This window comes from Camelus dromedarius, chromosome 9 (assembly GCF_036321535.1).
Source record: "Camelus dromedarius isolate mCamDro1 chromosome 9, mCamDro1.pat, whole genome shotgun sequence".
In the NCBI taxonomy this organism is placed as follows: domain Eukaryota; kingdom Metazoa; phylum Chordata; class Mammalia; order Artiodactyla; family Camelidae; genus Camelus; species Camelus dromedarius.
In genome coordinates, this window is record NC_087444.1 from 10,118,764 (window position 1) to 10,134,932 (window position 16,169).

At 32.5% G+C, this 16,169-nt stretch overlaps 1 protein-coding gene across 3 annotated transcripts in view; it reads right to left on the minus strand.

Moving 5' to 3' along the window:
* The window catches only part of COL11A1 (collagen type XI alpha 1 chain), a 491,783-nt gene that overhangs the window by 95,437 nt on the left and 380,177 nt on the right, over positions 1-16,169 (minus strand). For all 3 annotated transcript variants that reach the window (XM_064488770.1, XM_064488772.1, XM_064488771.1), the window contains 10 exons: positions 15,787-15,831; positions 15,475-15,528; positions 14,966-15,010; positions 10,894-10,947; positions 9,763-9,807; positions 8,979-9,032; positions 8,849-8,893; positions 5,904-5,957; positions 4,199-4,306; positions 1,486-1,539 (listed from right to left, as the gene is read on the minus strand). In XM_064488770.1, coding sequence (XP_064344840.1) covers positions 1,486-1,539; positions 4,199-4,306; positions 5,904-5,957; positions 8,849-8,893; positions 8,979-9,032; positions 9,763-9,807; positions 10,894-10,947; positions 14,966-15,010; positions 15,475-15,528; positions 15,787-15,831 — 558 coding nt within the window. The remainder of the gene's footprint in view (positions 1-1,485; positions 1,540-4,198; positions 4,307-5,903; positions 5,958-8,848; positions 8,894-8,978; positions 9,033-9,762; positions 9,808-10,893; positions 10,948-14,965; positions 15,011-15,474; positions 15,529-15,786; positions 15,832-16,169) is intronic.

The following is a 16,169-nucleotide window of genomic DNA, read 5'->3' on the forward strand; positions in this document are numbered from 1 at the left end:
GCAGTCTTCTGTTTTTAAATCAAAACACCACTATTGCAGTTCAATGTAGTAATCAGATAAAAAAAATTTAGCAAGTAATCTAAGAATAGTTTAAGGTGTTGGGTATGCAGTGAATATCTTATTTTACTCAAAATCCTGTGAAAATGAGTGACATTTGAAAGGAAGATAACTAGGTGACAAAGCAGTGTATTAGAGACAATATTTAAAAGATGAAAATTACTAATCAGTGTTCTAAAGAAACATGTAAACGATGTTTGTACTAATTTTAAATCATAGCTGAAATGAATCTTATTTTAGAAGGGCCCGAGTACCTCCTACCATACAAGGGAATATATATTCTAGATATTCAATGAAAAATTTTGGGACAAAACCACGTGGCAACTTTAAAATGTTGTTATCACACGATGACAAGTCACAAGTGCATGCAGTTCTCATTGGTCAGGAGAAAGAATATTTTTGTCTCCCATTGATTAGCTGTGACACTTCCTAATAAATATATGTTTGGGGATTATTATAAAACTAGAATTTATCCTTACCTACTAAACTTGTTGAGTCTGACTGCATTAAGCAGGGTTAGATAAATGATAAAGAGATAGGTTGATAGATAATAGGTAGATTGATAGATAATCCCATGTGCATATAACTACCTTAATATTAATAACCAAAATTTATATATTAAAACATTTAACCACTTAATGTAACTAGTCAATACATCAAATGCAGCCTTAAAGTTTCATCACTAGCTTGAGGAAAATTACTATACCAAGGTAAACAGATATTTCTAAAACATCTTCCTTTTTGCTTAAAATATATTTCAAATAGTCAAAAATAGAATTTGAGTGTATTGAGTGTAGTGGGCTAAGTGGTGCCCCCCAAAAGATATATCTAATATTCAAATGCTGGAATCTGTAAATGTTACTTTATTTGGAGGAAGGGGGCCTTTGTAGATGTAATTAAGTTAAGGATCTTGAAATGAGATCATCCATTTGCTCTAGTCTCCAGAACTGTAAGAGTAAATTTCCGTTTTTTTAAGTCACCAAGTTTGTGGTGATCTGTTATAGCATGGGAAACAAATTCTGTAGAAATGAGGGGAAATAAAGAGGATGAAAGAAGTATGATTCTTTATTTTAAAAAAAAATCAAGTGGTAATTCAAACCCTTAGAGAACTAGAAATGAAATCAAGAGCTATTATCCACCACCTGTCGTTTACCTATAACTTCTAGGTATCCTATCTGCTGTCCTGGAACAGACCTTATTGCAGTCATGAGGAAGTGGCTGACTGTGCCTTCCTTTCGTGACCCAGTCTCTAAAATGCTCTAATGCATAATCACCTCAGCTCTCTGAACTCCCTACACTCCAGGTGCCCGTACACTCTCTCACTTCCTCTTGTGAAATCATATTTTAAGGACTCTTCATCTCTGTGTTACAAACTGAAAGAAAACCATACATGATTAATAAATATAACAATCAAGCTAATAGTTTTACCTTTGGACCTTGTCTTCCTGGATATCCTGGTAATCCTGGCACACCAAGTTTCCCCTAAAGTTAAAAACAATAATAATAACAAATTCTAAGTCGAATTCAGTTTAAATAATAATTTGTCATTTTTCTAGAATTTAAAAACACATATTGGCACACTTGAAAGGAAGATTTGCAAGTTTTTACTGTATTTTTATTTTCTTTATATTTATTAATTTGAATAGGAAAAAATGTTGCTAATGCTAAAATTAATGCTTGCTAACTTAACCTCTGTTGTCTAAGTGACAGAGGCTTCTTCGGGGACATAGAACCCTGAGTAAAGAGAATTCTAGGACTCTTGGTGAATTAAGGAATATGACTACAAACACATAAGTTTTATCAATATTAAATACTATATAAAGTTAGTGATGTAGTTAGAAGTACATCTAGATCTTATCATTCCAACTAACGTTAATCTTTTTGATAAAATAATTTCATTCTTCATTGGAAATACAAAGCAAGCAATCATAAGTTATTTAACTTTTTTTCACTGAGTAAGTAAAGTTTAAATAACTATACAAAGAAATTTGAACCAAATTTTTGAGCAAAGTTTCTTCTTTTATTCAAGTATTTGAATAAATCTGGGTTGATAAATGCACTAAATGTTGAGAGATATAGTTAAATGATAATAATTTTTGTGGAGTGTTAATTTCTACAAGTGGGAACTTTAATGTACAACTATTTTGTTCCAGTGCAAATGGTAAAATACAATGAAGTCCAAGATGTGTAACAAATACCAATAAGTTTAAAATGCTACATTAACATTAAAATGCTGAACAAAGCATTAACTTAAAAACACAAGTAGAGAGACAATTATTAAGTGAATTGAATAAAATATATTTGTGAAATTTTACTGTTGCTCATTTTCCTTAAGATCTTAGGAAAGCACACTTCATACATAAAATATTATTTATCAAAGTCTTAAAACATTAGCAAGCAGACAGTATCATTATTTCCCACATATATTTAAACAAAATAATAAAAACAAAAATAAGCCCAAATTACTATATTTCACATTAAAAGATGAGAAGGACTTTCTGAACAAAAATAAATATTTTACTGGATGAAGCAAGGCAAGAAATTAGGAATATAGTTTATGACCTTTCATTGAAGATTGAACTAAAGAGTAGTCTGATTCAAGATCAATATGGCATAGGTAAGCAGTCTTCAGATGGAAAATATTCAAACAAGCCTTAAGAAGCATACTTACAATGATGTCGTGGATACATTAAGTGATCATAGCTTGTTTTATGCCACTGATTTCAAAGTTAATGAAATTCTCTAATTATGATCACAAAACTTTTGTGGTCTATGTTAATTACTACATTAGAATATGAACTCATTCATTTTAGAGTCATTTGAAAATAAATCCAGACAGAAAATTTGTATTTTCAGCATGGATAGGCAACTTCAATAAAAGGGAAAATAATAATGAAATGTTAAAGATGAATTGCAGGGTAAAGTCCTGAGGCCCCAGAATAGTTTGTGGGATTATTTACACGGAATAGAGTAGCACTGAAAAGAGGAAGGTTCTAGAGTAGCCTAAACCATTAGCAAGTGAGCACTTCAAGTGCGAGGGTCATAGGCCTTGTAAGCCCTTGTTCCCCAACGTCATTTTTTCCTTCTGTTGCCTAAACACAAGGACATATTCATCAGTGCACAAACGGCAACTGGGAGTGTGAAACTGCAGAAGAACTGCATCTACTTTAGATGGTTCATAATGACACAAGGAAATGATTTTTTATTTGTCTGGTCACAATTCCTATATAATCTTTACATATTTTCCTTCTGGGACAGGATGGTGAGGGGCAGAGATGACAGTTTTCTTAAGTAGAATGGAATTTCCATATTTTATAGAAAAATGGCATGCTCAGTTTCAAAAAACTGGAGAATAATCATATATTACAAAAGGAAATCATTTGATTTATATCACCAAAAGACATCTATTATATATATTTTCCTTTGGTGTACATAATCAGATAACACTTGTCATAGATATTTCTAGTTTCTTCTTAATTTAACTTCAGATTCATCATAAGATGTTTACAGTATCACTAAACATCTTATGAAGGCACATTTTTAATGCTGCCTAACATTACATCTAAATATAAATGTAATGGTTGCAATATTTTTTGACATAATGCCTACATCCCAGTGACTCTTAAAGCAATGAATATTAATATTATCTGGGGATGTTTTCAAACATAGGGATGCCTGGGTTAACTCCAGATTAAAATGAAAAGCTCGTTTAGCTCAGCCTGAGCATCAGTATTTTTTAAAACACTTACTCTATAAAAAAAAAAATATATGTTTATGTGAAAAGAATAGAAAATGGACATTTTCATCTGAAGGCCAAGGACGATTCTGCTTGTTCTAAAATGATAGGTAGACCACCTTTGATTTATTCTTTCATCCTTCATTAATCACAGTCAAATTCTCAGCCTCCAATATAGAAGAGTTTTAAGAGTGCCTGATGGGGAGCAGAATAGGCTAGAAAAGAAGGAAGAGTGAAAGAGAATAAATGTGCCCATCTCAGGATTATACTTCTAAGTAATATATGGATGTGCTTAAAATTTAATAAAATCCTTTAGATTTATGTCATGAGTGATTAAAAATACCCCAAAGTGACAACGAAGCATCATGTGCAAGAGGACCTATGAATTTAACGTTGTTCACTAACCTTCTCTCCTGCTTGACCAGAAGGACCAGGGTCTCCAGTTGGGCCAGCTCGACCTTTGGGGCCTTCAGGGCCATCTTCTCCTCTTGGACCCACTTGACCAACTTCTCCCTGAAACACAGAGAGAACATTCTTGTAGTTAAAGTATTTTGGAGATTGAATTGCAGAGATTATAGTCGATCAAAAAGTTATATTCTTCAACTCTTGGTTTGTTTACTCATGTATTATATATGATAAAGCAGCTTGAAAGTGTTTGACTTCATCAATGTTTTCATTAATAAATAAATAACTGAATATAGTTTCACATTTGAAAACCTAGAGAAGCTCAATGCTACCATGTATCACATTAATTTTAATACATTGTGTTGCAGAAAGACAGAGAGAGGGAAAAAAAAGAATCAAGATGAGCTAGTACAGGGTGGCAGAATATGCCACCCCAAAATATGCCCCTTTGGCATAAGGATTATTTTGAGCTGAAAGCTATTGAGAAGAAGCAGGTACACAAAAAAAAATTCTTTACCCACCATTTACTCGCTTAAAAACAGGACATAAATTTGCAAAGGTATCTTTCCTCCCCTATCTACCAGAAATGACCAGAATTAATCACTAGAGACAACTAGACCCTCACCATTCCGGAGTCAGAAGCAGGCAACAGAACCATTCACACAACGAACTTCACCACTAGCCTTTTCTACCATTAGTTTCCTGTATATCTGCCTTCCCACAATTTACAGCACTAGAAACTCAAAGTCCCCTTCCTTTGTCTTGTCACTGCTCAAAATTTATTGTTTCTTTGCTAAGAAGCTATAGAAGCCCAAGTTCTAACCACTCATCTGGTTACTCATCCCTGACCTCCCATGTGCAATCGTGTTATGCAGGCTAGCAAATTTATGTTTGCTTTTCTCTTAGTAATCTGCCTTGTGCAGTTTAACTTTACAGGATTACAGCCTGAGAACCTAGCAGGGTAGTAGGAAAAAGAATTTTTCCTGCCAAATGATAGCAACATTGGAAAACAACTAAAATGTCTCCATTTTAGACCTGATTTTCACATTTCAGGTATTAGGAGCTGCAAAGTGTAAATTATCACCCGCACATACATTTTAGAAAAATCAATATTCTATACAGAGTTTTTTGCTTAAATTTATTAGAGACTATTATGCTAGTTATAAAGTAAATCTTCCTAATAAAACATTTAATTAACTTTAGGTGACACAATTTTGTTTTTGAGATACTCATTAACAGAAAAACAGTGTACCATTTTTATACTCAAAAATTCAAGATAATTAAATAATGAAAACTCATGAAACTTGCAGATTTACTTTCCAGACAGCATAGCTCACTATATATGGATAACATTTAGCACAAATCTATTGAATTAATTATATTAATCAATTTGATCATTTTAGAAAATATCTATAAACAATAACACCATATATATAACATATAATATGTTAAGAATAATGTATATATAAAACTATGTCTATGTATACATGTTATAGGACACAGAGAGATTTAATATAATATCTGACAGATGATACCATTTTATCTCCACAAAAATTAAAACACCTATTCTTCATATAAAAGTAGAACTGAAAAATATCTTAGATAATACATTTTATTTATCCTATGTTCGCAATTATTTAACTTAGGAATAAATACACGCACATACATAAATGTTTGTAGTAGTGCAAATTTTCTTTTTACTTACTCTGTCACCTTTGAGACCCATGTCACCTTTGAATCCTGGGAATCCATCTTCACCCTAAAATAAGTAATAAAACAAGTGTTAATCAGTGGTTTGGATGAAAGTAAAATATGGCTATCTAAATATGAATACTGATAAGTAAGGAAAATTGTTCTGAGAAATGTGAATCTTAGTTGTGAAACCTCCTCTTCCCTATTTTAACCCTTTATCTCCAGTGTCCTTCTATTTTCCCATAATTAATGCCTTTAAGTTACTGGAAAACTTTTTCACAGATGTGTCCATTAAATCTTCCCCTTCATATGGGGGAAATAACCATTCTCTTATAACAACATGTAGCCTTTATTATTTGAACAAAGAAAAAGTAAAAATTTAATTATTTTAACTTTGGATTGAAAGAACTCTGGAATACCAGGTCAGAGGTCTTTATCCTTAATTTACAATATATAACTAATAATTTTATGCCATGCATTTTGTCTTCTGTGCTTTAAATAAATGTCTTCTGGCTCAACTTGCTCTCTATATTACAACCTCTCTTCAGGTGAAGAATAAGCAAATTACTATTTTCTTTCATAATTAGAGATTACTTATTGTCACATCATGTGCACAAACCAATGATGCTGCAAACTGGGCAGCCTTTAGCAAAGAGAGAAGAAATTTTGACTATGGAAATATTTATGTCTAGGCTTTTAACAAGTAAGCTTCATTACTATCTCTTAATTTCAAGAAAAAATTTAAATTCCTAAGGAATACTTATTCATGTATTCAATAGCATTAATTGAGCAATTACTCTCTTCTGAGAACCTTGGAGTACTTTGAAGTTTTTGTTTTACCAATACATTTTACCAATACTGAAGTTAAAACATTTGCATTAATTTTAGTACAGATGGAGTAGGATGAGTGTTTACAGTAGAAAAACATGATGATGATGTGCTGTGCTGGTGCTGGTGGTGGTCCTGGCGAAGAAAGGAGTGGACTGGAGAGGATGTGAGGAGGCAGTTGGTATCTTAACTAGTAGTTGGAGAAGGGATATGACTTGCAGAGTTTCAGAAAAAGACATGTCAGGCCGAGAATGAGAACAGAGCTAGGAAGACTGGCACCTACACTTCCATATCCTGCTGCCAAAATGACCTCTACAAAATACAAAACTGATCACATCAATTTTTACTGTAAAATACCTTGATGATTCCAAGTTAAATATAAGCTGCCACTTACCCTCCCCTTCCCAACACGATCTAGCCCTTGTTCACCTCTGTAGTCTTATCTTTGGTCTTAAATCTCCCCTCTACTCACACCCAACACCCTGGGACTGAATTTTTGAAAAACTGAATTACCTGTATTTCTATTTCTAATTCTTGCATCGGTGAACCACCTATACAGACACACAGATCTGCAAATCCTTCACCTTCTCTGTCTATGTGATGACACGTTACTCTTCTTTCAGGACTTAGTTCGTGATTCTGCTATGAAATTTTCCATAACCTCAATAATTCCCCCCCTTAAAATTAACTGCCTTGTCCTGTGTGCTCACTGAACATTTATTACTGTAACAAAACATTCTCTACTTAGTAAATCAAAGGTCTCTTTCTTTCTACTAAATGGTAAGAAACAAGAATCATACCTAATTAACCTCTAGATCTCCAGTGCCTAGTGCATTTTGACCCTCAGTAATCGTGATATTTAATAAACATTTACCTAATGACACTTGGACTCGGCCATGCCTTAGTGTCAGTTTGGTATGTTAGTAAGGTATGTGAGGGTCCAGAAAATGTCAGATTGTTATGGATACATGAGACTGAGACCTGGGAAAGGAATCCAGCCTGGTATTCTACCTACATCTAAGAATTCTACCAGGTCTAAAAGTTTCCTTTAAGACAAAATCATGATATTTTCAACATTCTGACCATAAAATAGCCTTGTGGAGCTAGGATTCTCTCTGCATGAATGCAGTCGGGCAATAGCAGGGGCTTTAAAGTTGAAAATGACCACTTAACTTCCTATTGACTAGTGTCTCCGTTACCTTCTCCCTAGAGAGAAAAGTAATTACACAGTTGCCAAGTTTAGTTTAAAAAATACGGAATTCTATGTCTAAAATCAGTAACAGTTTTTTGGATTTTTTTCAGGGAAAATTGTTTTTAAACAGCGAACATAATAGATTAGATGCTTTTTCTGTCAAAACTGTGTTTTTCAATACATTAACCATTAAAAAATTTAATTAGATGACTTAAGTTATTAAGTATATCCTTACAAGAAGTGACTTTTTAAAAAAAAAAAACAAATGGCACTTCCAAGTTACTAAGTTTTCAAGTCCTAAAATGATCAGGTCTGAATTAATACTTTATAAAAGGAAATAAATTTTGGAAAAAGTGTAAAAGAAGAATTCACGTATGTCACTTGGTTAATTGGGTTACATTGCTTTAGGTCTAAGGAACAATCTTTATTTCCTCCTCATTAATACTTTTCCTTTGCATGCAGTATCACTTATGAAGACCTCCCTCTCCGCTAATTAATTCATGGTACTTCTAACTTTCATATTTTGCATTTCATTTCAATTTATGAAAATTGAGAATTTCAGTGGAGAAAAAAGGCTTATAACTCCTCCAACAGGCTTATAACTGGATATTCTACAACCCCTATAACAATTCCATGCATAAGGCCAAGACTATAATTTACAAAAGTTAAACATATGTAAGAAAAAAAAGGGATGAAGGACTGATTTTGTTTATGACATATCTTTGCTTCTGTTTTATAATTCAGTCTTCACCCCAGGATGTAAGAACATATATATTTTTAAAGTTTCCAGGATACAGAGTACAAAATTAGACTTGTGTTATCTGGTGTATAAGTAGTCACTTAGTATATTTGGGAAATGGAATATCTGTTGAATAAATTTAAATTTTTATAAAATAGATACATAGCAATTAAAATCACCTAAATAAATTGTTTTTTACCTTTTCACCTTTAGAGCCCTTGAGACCTCTGACACCATCTGCTCCCTATGGAATAAATTAGAAGGATTAAATGACTACAATATTTTACAATTAAATTAAATAATGTGGGAAAAAATCAAATAACATTTACCTTTACTCCTCGGGGACCAGGGTAGCCAATAGGCCCCTGTGGGCCAGGAGGACCCTGAAAAAGACCCATTGCCATTTAAACACATAAAACAATGAATATGCCACTCATTCACATACCATAATTTTACCAAAACAACTCTAAGAATATGATATTTTTCTACTTTTGGTAAAAATTTCTTGGGTAGTTTATCATTTGTTTCTAAAGTCAGATATGATTAACAGATCATATAATAAGCCCTACCTACTTCAAACTTATTATATCACATGTTCATGCTAAAAATAAGATAAATATTATGAATATGTGAAATAATATAAGTAATATATAATTAGCAACTAATTTTCTAAATATGAAATAAACTGTTCTCAGTGTCTACAATGAACAATTATAGATTTCTAACCAAAAACTGGTATAAATTTGTAGCATTCACATCATCAAGAACATGATCAAAATTATATATTTTCCACATCTGGCTTCATTTCACTAGTCTACCTAAAGGAAAACATGATTTCCATCTAAATGTTAGCAAAATTCCTTTTGAAAATAAAGACATATTACAGACAATAACTATTTTCAGAAACTTATTTTCTAATATTCATATCCTTAAATGATCACATATATATTTATATAAATCAGAGAAATTTATGTATACATATACATACATATATATGTGTATATATGTGTATGTATATATATATATATATAAAATCAGAGAAATTAACAAAGTAAGGCATTTTCTCTAAAATATAGTGTGACAGAACATTTAAATGGATAGTTTGTAACATACCAGAGAACCCTTTTCTCCAGACTGGCCTTCTTTTCCAGGGTGACCCTATATTTACCAAAAGTATATACTGGTGAGATACAAAATTAATGGTAGTTTATACTATGAAAGTATTCCTTTTTTTCAATCTGTTAAGGTTTTACTCTTTATGTTTCAAAATGTATTGAACATTCTGCATTAGTATATATGGCTTTAAATAACACTGGAAACTGTGGCATTTGGAAGGAAACATAATAAGCTTATATGGGATAGATGTAAGTTTCATCAACTGCATAACATTTTTGAGAGAGCTTGGGAAAAACACATAAAACATTTTAGCAATTCAACCCAGTCTCAGAATCTTACATAAAGGTGTTTCAATCTAACTTTTATTTTGCATATTGATCAAATAATCACATGCGTATCTTCAAAAACAACTGAGGTATGTGGATGGGACATTTTAAAACACAGCAACATCATAAATACTAATGATGTCAATAATCAAGTATTGAGAGTCAGTAAATAAAAATGTACAGCTCCGTAACAATTATACTCAATAAAGACAAGTAGCGGCAGAATGAAGATCTGTGTACCCTAGCTCTGAGTTTGGAGAGAAATAGAAGCATAAATAACAAATGTCTCAAAACAACAACTGTGGAGATTATTACATAACTACATTATTTATTACTATGTGATAAGATAAAATAAATTGCTATATTTCTAGAAAAGTAAAAAAAAAAATTCCTGAAGCAGACGATGTCTGAGGAAACTTATGAATGGTGAGAAATTACACCTGAACTCTCACAAACATGTACTTTGCAAAGGAAGAGAGAATGGAAAAGTGTTTTCTATGAAAAGAAAAGGGTGTAACACAAGGTATAGCAATGGAAAAAGTAGAGCATGCTAAGAAAAAAGTGAGTGGTAGGAAAATAAGAGATTCTGGCCTTGAGTTGTCCAAAGACCCCTGGGAACTTCTCAGAGATTCTGCACTATGGACGTGACATGATGAAATGGCATTTAGAGAGATTAATGTTTAATTACTGGCTCAATTTGCTTTCATTGCTGAATTCATAAAATCACTTCTAAAGCACATGTAAAAATCCGTTTTTGAATATAATATGTAGAAATGTTAGTGACAAGGTAACTACGACTTACGGGAGGCCCGTCAGCACCAGGAAGTCCTGCAAGCCCTGGTTTTCCTTGTGGTCCCTAAACAAATAGAGAGAAAGAATATTTTAGTTTAAAAACTGAAAACAATGAAATGTCCGACTTTGTTTATAGGAATATACTGCTATTGAAATTCGTAACTTGAGTCACTGGCTTTTATCCATAAGCAACAAACCTCTAAACTCTTTTTAACATATTATGTAGAAGAAATGGTAAGTAAAGATAAATGAAAACCAAATTTACTATGTCAAAAACATGCTAGTTTTCATCCTGTGTAGTAGTCCTAAATGTGCCTTTTTTAATGAACAAGTTAGTTTTTGCATACTACAATGAACTGAAGCTTATAGAATAAAAAAGGGAAACAATATAGGTCAGAAGTACATTGATTTATATCAGTGATAAAGCAAATATTGGATATTTCCATCAATGATATTAATAAGTGCCATTCAAATAATTACACAGTAACACTGATGAAACCTCAGTGATTATTAAATATATTAAGAAATATGTTATAGATTGACAGTTACAGGACATTAAAAAATACTACTTTGATGTAAAAAGGGCATAATCTAACATGCAACTAACAAATAATAATATAGTATTTATTCAACAGATTAATCTCTGTTTAACCGCAGAGGATTTCAAAAGTCATTTGATCTGACCATTGCTAAGGTTGGAACATGGTAAAAATGACTATTGCAAGAAGTAGACCCTTCAAAGGGAACAAATTGGCTTTCTGCTGAGAATAACTAACTTTATCAACTCCCCAGAGCCCAAGACATTATTGCTTACTGGTCAAATTATTAGCAACAATTAAAAGGGCAAGAATTTATCAGCAAGTCTAGATGCGGGACGTAGGAGGATTTTTCCATTCTCAGTCTTTACGGAAAGTGCTGTATTCATGTGTATGAAGAGCACAGAGTTTAACAAGAAAGCCTCGCTTAAATCACTATGGAACAACACAAGAAATTAAAGATAACTGTTAAATTGAACAACTTAGACTTTATAACAGAGTTTAATTGCATCTCATTTACAGGATTTAAAAGTTCAATTCCCTTTGCCACTCTGCCAAATCATATTCAGTCAAGTAATCTAACATTATGAGGTAACTATTATAAATCCCTGTTTTTTATGGCAGTATTTTGTCTTATACTTAAATTACTCTTGCTCTCAGAAAAAAAACCAGTGTTATTTCTTCAAAACAAAACGTAGAGTACAAATGCAGAACTATTCCACTAATTATTCTTTTCAGCAGGTGTGATATTTCTATGATAATGCCCTTCTGTGTAATATACTATATGGATTTTTTATTGTTGCTATATATTTAAGGATAGATTAGAAATACCAAAACTCTTGTACAATAAGATGACTTTTTAATGAAGTTAAAATCAATCCATCTGTATTAGAATGGAAGCTCCAGGACAGCACAATGTTTTGTCTGCTTTCCTAACTGCTTTTTGCTTCCCTACAGGAAGGGAAATAAAGTTAAATGAATAAATGTCATACTTTTTAGATTTTAATGAAATAGTTAAAATTTACCATGTTTCTATGCACTATATTAAGCAATATATAACACATATTATATACATTTACATATATAGCACCCATTTTAAGTCTCAAGCAATTCCATGAAATAATCAATGTTAATATAATATGTGACAGAGTTGCAGTATAAATAACCCAGATCTGAAGCCACGTCTTCAAAGTTCTTGCCTTTAACTAATATTTATCTTGTGTCTTGCTATTTCTTACTTAGCTCATAGAGTTATACAGCACCATTTGTTTTCTGTAAAGCAATTAATATATGAGTGATGTAAATTCTGAAATCATAAATTAAATCACAGGACATAATCAGTATATTTGGTTATCAACATGTCAGCAAAGCAATATAACGGTCAACCATTTTAGTTAATTAACTCAAACTTTATAAAATATTTTATCACAAATATAATAAAAGCACAGGCTACAATAACTTTGGACAAAAATATAAAAGTTATTGGGAATTAAAAATATATGACATTACTTTAATTATATTTAATTGTGGGATTATACCACAATCCAACTGAAAACACCATTCACCAAGTTTTGAGAGGCAATGCTCTTAGGCCAGAATGAACAGGACACAGTATACCATAAAAAAACATAATATAAAGCTAAAATAAAATATATACCACAGATGCAACATAAATAAAACACATTTCCCTTATGTTCTGGAGTTTCTTTCTCCTTTTGATGGAAGGAAACTGACTTTGGACTCAAGAGTGGGATATGTTCAAAGCAGAGAAAGAAGTAGCTTGTGCTTAAGACAGCACTCTTTCTACCGCAAGACGTGTAGTGAATCAGAGCCTGTGTTTCACCTGTGGCTCAGCAAAGGGAATCCAGAAATACTAACTTTCCTTAACCGCAAATTCGTCTTAGGAATCTAGTGTGTAGGTGATAAAATTATCATAGAAAATGTAATAGGTTCATTTAACCATATAGAAAACACGCAAGGAGAAAAATTATTTTAAAGGCCCCTTATACACAAATTCTTACATATTAATAAGTAACTCAATTAGAATATTACCAAAGGATTTGAAAATATAATTTACCAAAGAATATGTAGAAAAGGCCACTAAGCATTTAAAAGGTGCTCAACATCACTAGTGATTAGGAAAATTCAAATTAATGCCACAGTAAGATACTATTTCATACCAACGAGAAAGACCATAAGCAAAAAAAAAGAAACAAGAACACATATTTGTGAGAATCTGGAGAAACTAGAATCTTCATAAATTGCAGATAGGAAGGAAATTTGGTACAACTACTTTGAAAAATAGTTTAGAAACTTCTTTAAATGTTAAATATAAATTTGTGTATAATCCAGCAATTCTATCTCTAAGTATCTACCAAAAATAGATGAAAACATATCTACACAAATACCTTCTTGCAAATCTTCATAGCAGTACTATTCATAATAGCTGAAAAGTGTACATAACTCACATGTCCCTCAACTGCTGACTAAGTAAACAAAATGTGGTATATTCAATCAAAGGAATACTATTTGGCAATAAAAAGGAGCAAAGTACTGATATATTCCACAACATGGATAAACCTCAAAAACATTATGCCAAATAAAAGAAGCCAGACACAAATGTCACATGGTATAGTCACTCATATGATTAAATTCACATATTCAACTCATTCATATGTCTTATTCATATGAGACGTTCAGAAAAGAAAAATCTATAAAGATAGAAAGGAACCAACAGCTGCCAAGGTCTGTGGGTGGGAAGGGAGGACAAATTAACACAAGGTTTCCTTCTGGGGTGGGACATATATTCTAAAAATGTGATTGTGGCAAAATTCTGGACACTGACTAAAAACCATTGACTTATACACTTAAAATGAGTGAATCTGTATGGTATAAAATTAACCCCAATAAAGCTAATTTTTAAAAAATCATATATTCATAGAAATCAACAAAAATAAGATAAGAAGTATACGAGAAAGAACTAGCTAACACTGTTCCGTAACTGTAGAGGACAGGAAATATTTCTTAGGGAATCTGTCAGAGAAGATAGGAAAAAAGACATCTCTTTAATTAAAGATGTATTCTTGCTTTGATCCAGACATTGAGTTATTAACAAGAACATCATTTGCCATTTATACATGAGAAATGGTGGCAATGATAACATCACAATTTCCCTTAATTAGATCTTGCTAGGAGCCCTTTGTCACAAGTAAGCCTAATTACATTTTTTAAATAATGAGAAATTAAAGGAGAACCAAAATAAAGAGAAAACAGTCACTCATACCAGTACATTTCTGAAATGAATAGAGCTGAGACCATCACATTTGGAAACTCTACAAATGGAAACTGTGAAATCTTATCATTGACAGTTCAGAGATGTATGAATGACTTCTGCTCACACTTTACTTTCATGATTTAACTCCAGGTTAATTCTTTATATGCTGAACCATCTAGATATCTTATCAAAAATGGCAGGTCTTATACCTGCCTAAGGCTGCCAACCCAAGCCTGTATATGAGACATTACTGGAACAACAGAGTAACTTACTTTTTCCCCAGGAGGACCAATCGGACCTTGTGGACCAGGAAGACCCTATTTTGAAAGAATATATTTCAAATGTAAGGAATCACATCATATGAATATACTCTTAAAATAGTAAATAATTAGCCTTCTATTTTACATGAAATGAGTTATGAGACTCAAATATATTCCCCCACACCCCATTCCCCAGAAAGTTTTGGAACACTGTCAGTTTTACACAAGCTGCTCTTTTGGCAACAGGAATGTCATATGATCCTATTCAGAACCCTCCTGCAGGTGTGGCTATTCGTCCTGGCATTCCACGAACACTGAATAACTCAGTTCTCTCTAGGAAGAAAGAGGCCCCTGCAAATTTGCTCAAATTTTTTTTTAATTAAAAAAAAAAGAATAATTTTCCTACATTCACAGTGTAAACAGTTAGCCCCACATAGAAAGTTTTGAGGCTGTCAATTTTCTTGTAAAAAGATATCGCCTTACCCCATAATCTCAAAAAAGCTGTGACGGCTTAGACTTACTTGAGGTCCTGGATTCCCCTGCTGACCTGGTGGTCCAGGCTCCCCTTGGGGACCCTGCCATAGGAAAATATAAAGCGTCTTTAATAGAACTATTTTACATAATGGATTTTTTTCTTCTCAATTGAAAAATAGTCCCCAAATCAGGTTTCTGTATAGAAAATTTGGAAAATTTTGCAAAATATTAATGCTAGCAGAAGCTAATGCATTTGGCAAAACATTGTGAGAAATGTTAATTTTAGATTTAGCAACAAAGGTGGTTTGTAGGTACTTAGATTGCAGAAATGAGTTACCTTATGGACATTTTCTACATACCATGTTCCCTTTTGGTCCTGGGGGGCCATCCACACCTGCAATACCCTTTAGTGAAGAAAAAAATATGCATAGGTGTTTACAAGTTTAGATGCTGTAACAGAAAATTAATAAGGCAGATCTTAATAGTGTGACAACCATTAGCCTAGGGTGACTAAAAATCATTTTAGAATTTAACGAAAATGAGGAAAAAAGCAAATCTATATTCCCCACTCCATGTCCATGGAGACAAGCTAGCTGCATTTTCCACTGTGTGTGGGGAATTTCACATGAAACAGTAAAACAGATAAACTAAAAGGAAAGAAGCAGGTGGAGTGGGGAATCAGTTAAACCGACAGGCAGCATCATTCAGTCCTAGAACAGAGCAGTAAACACTTGGCTGTCTA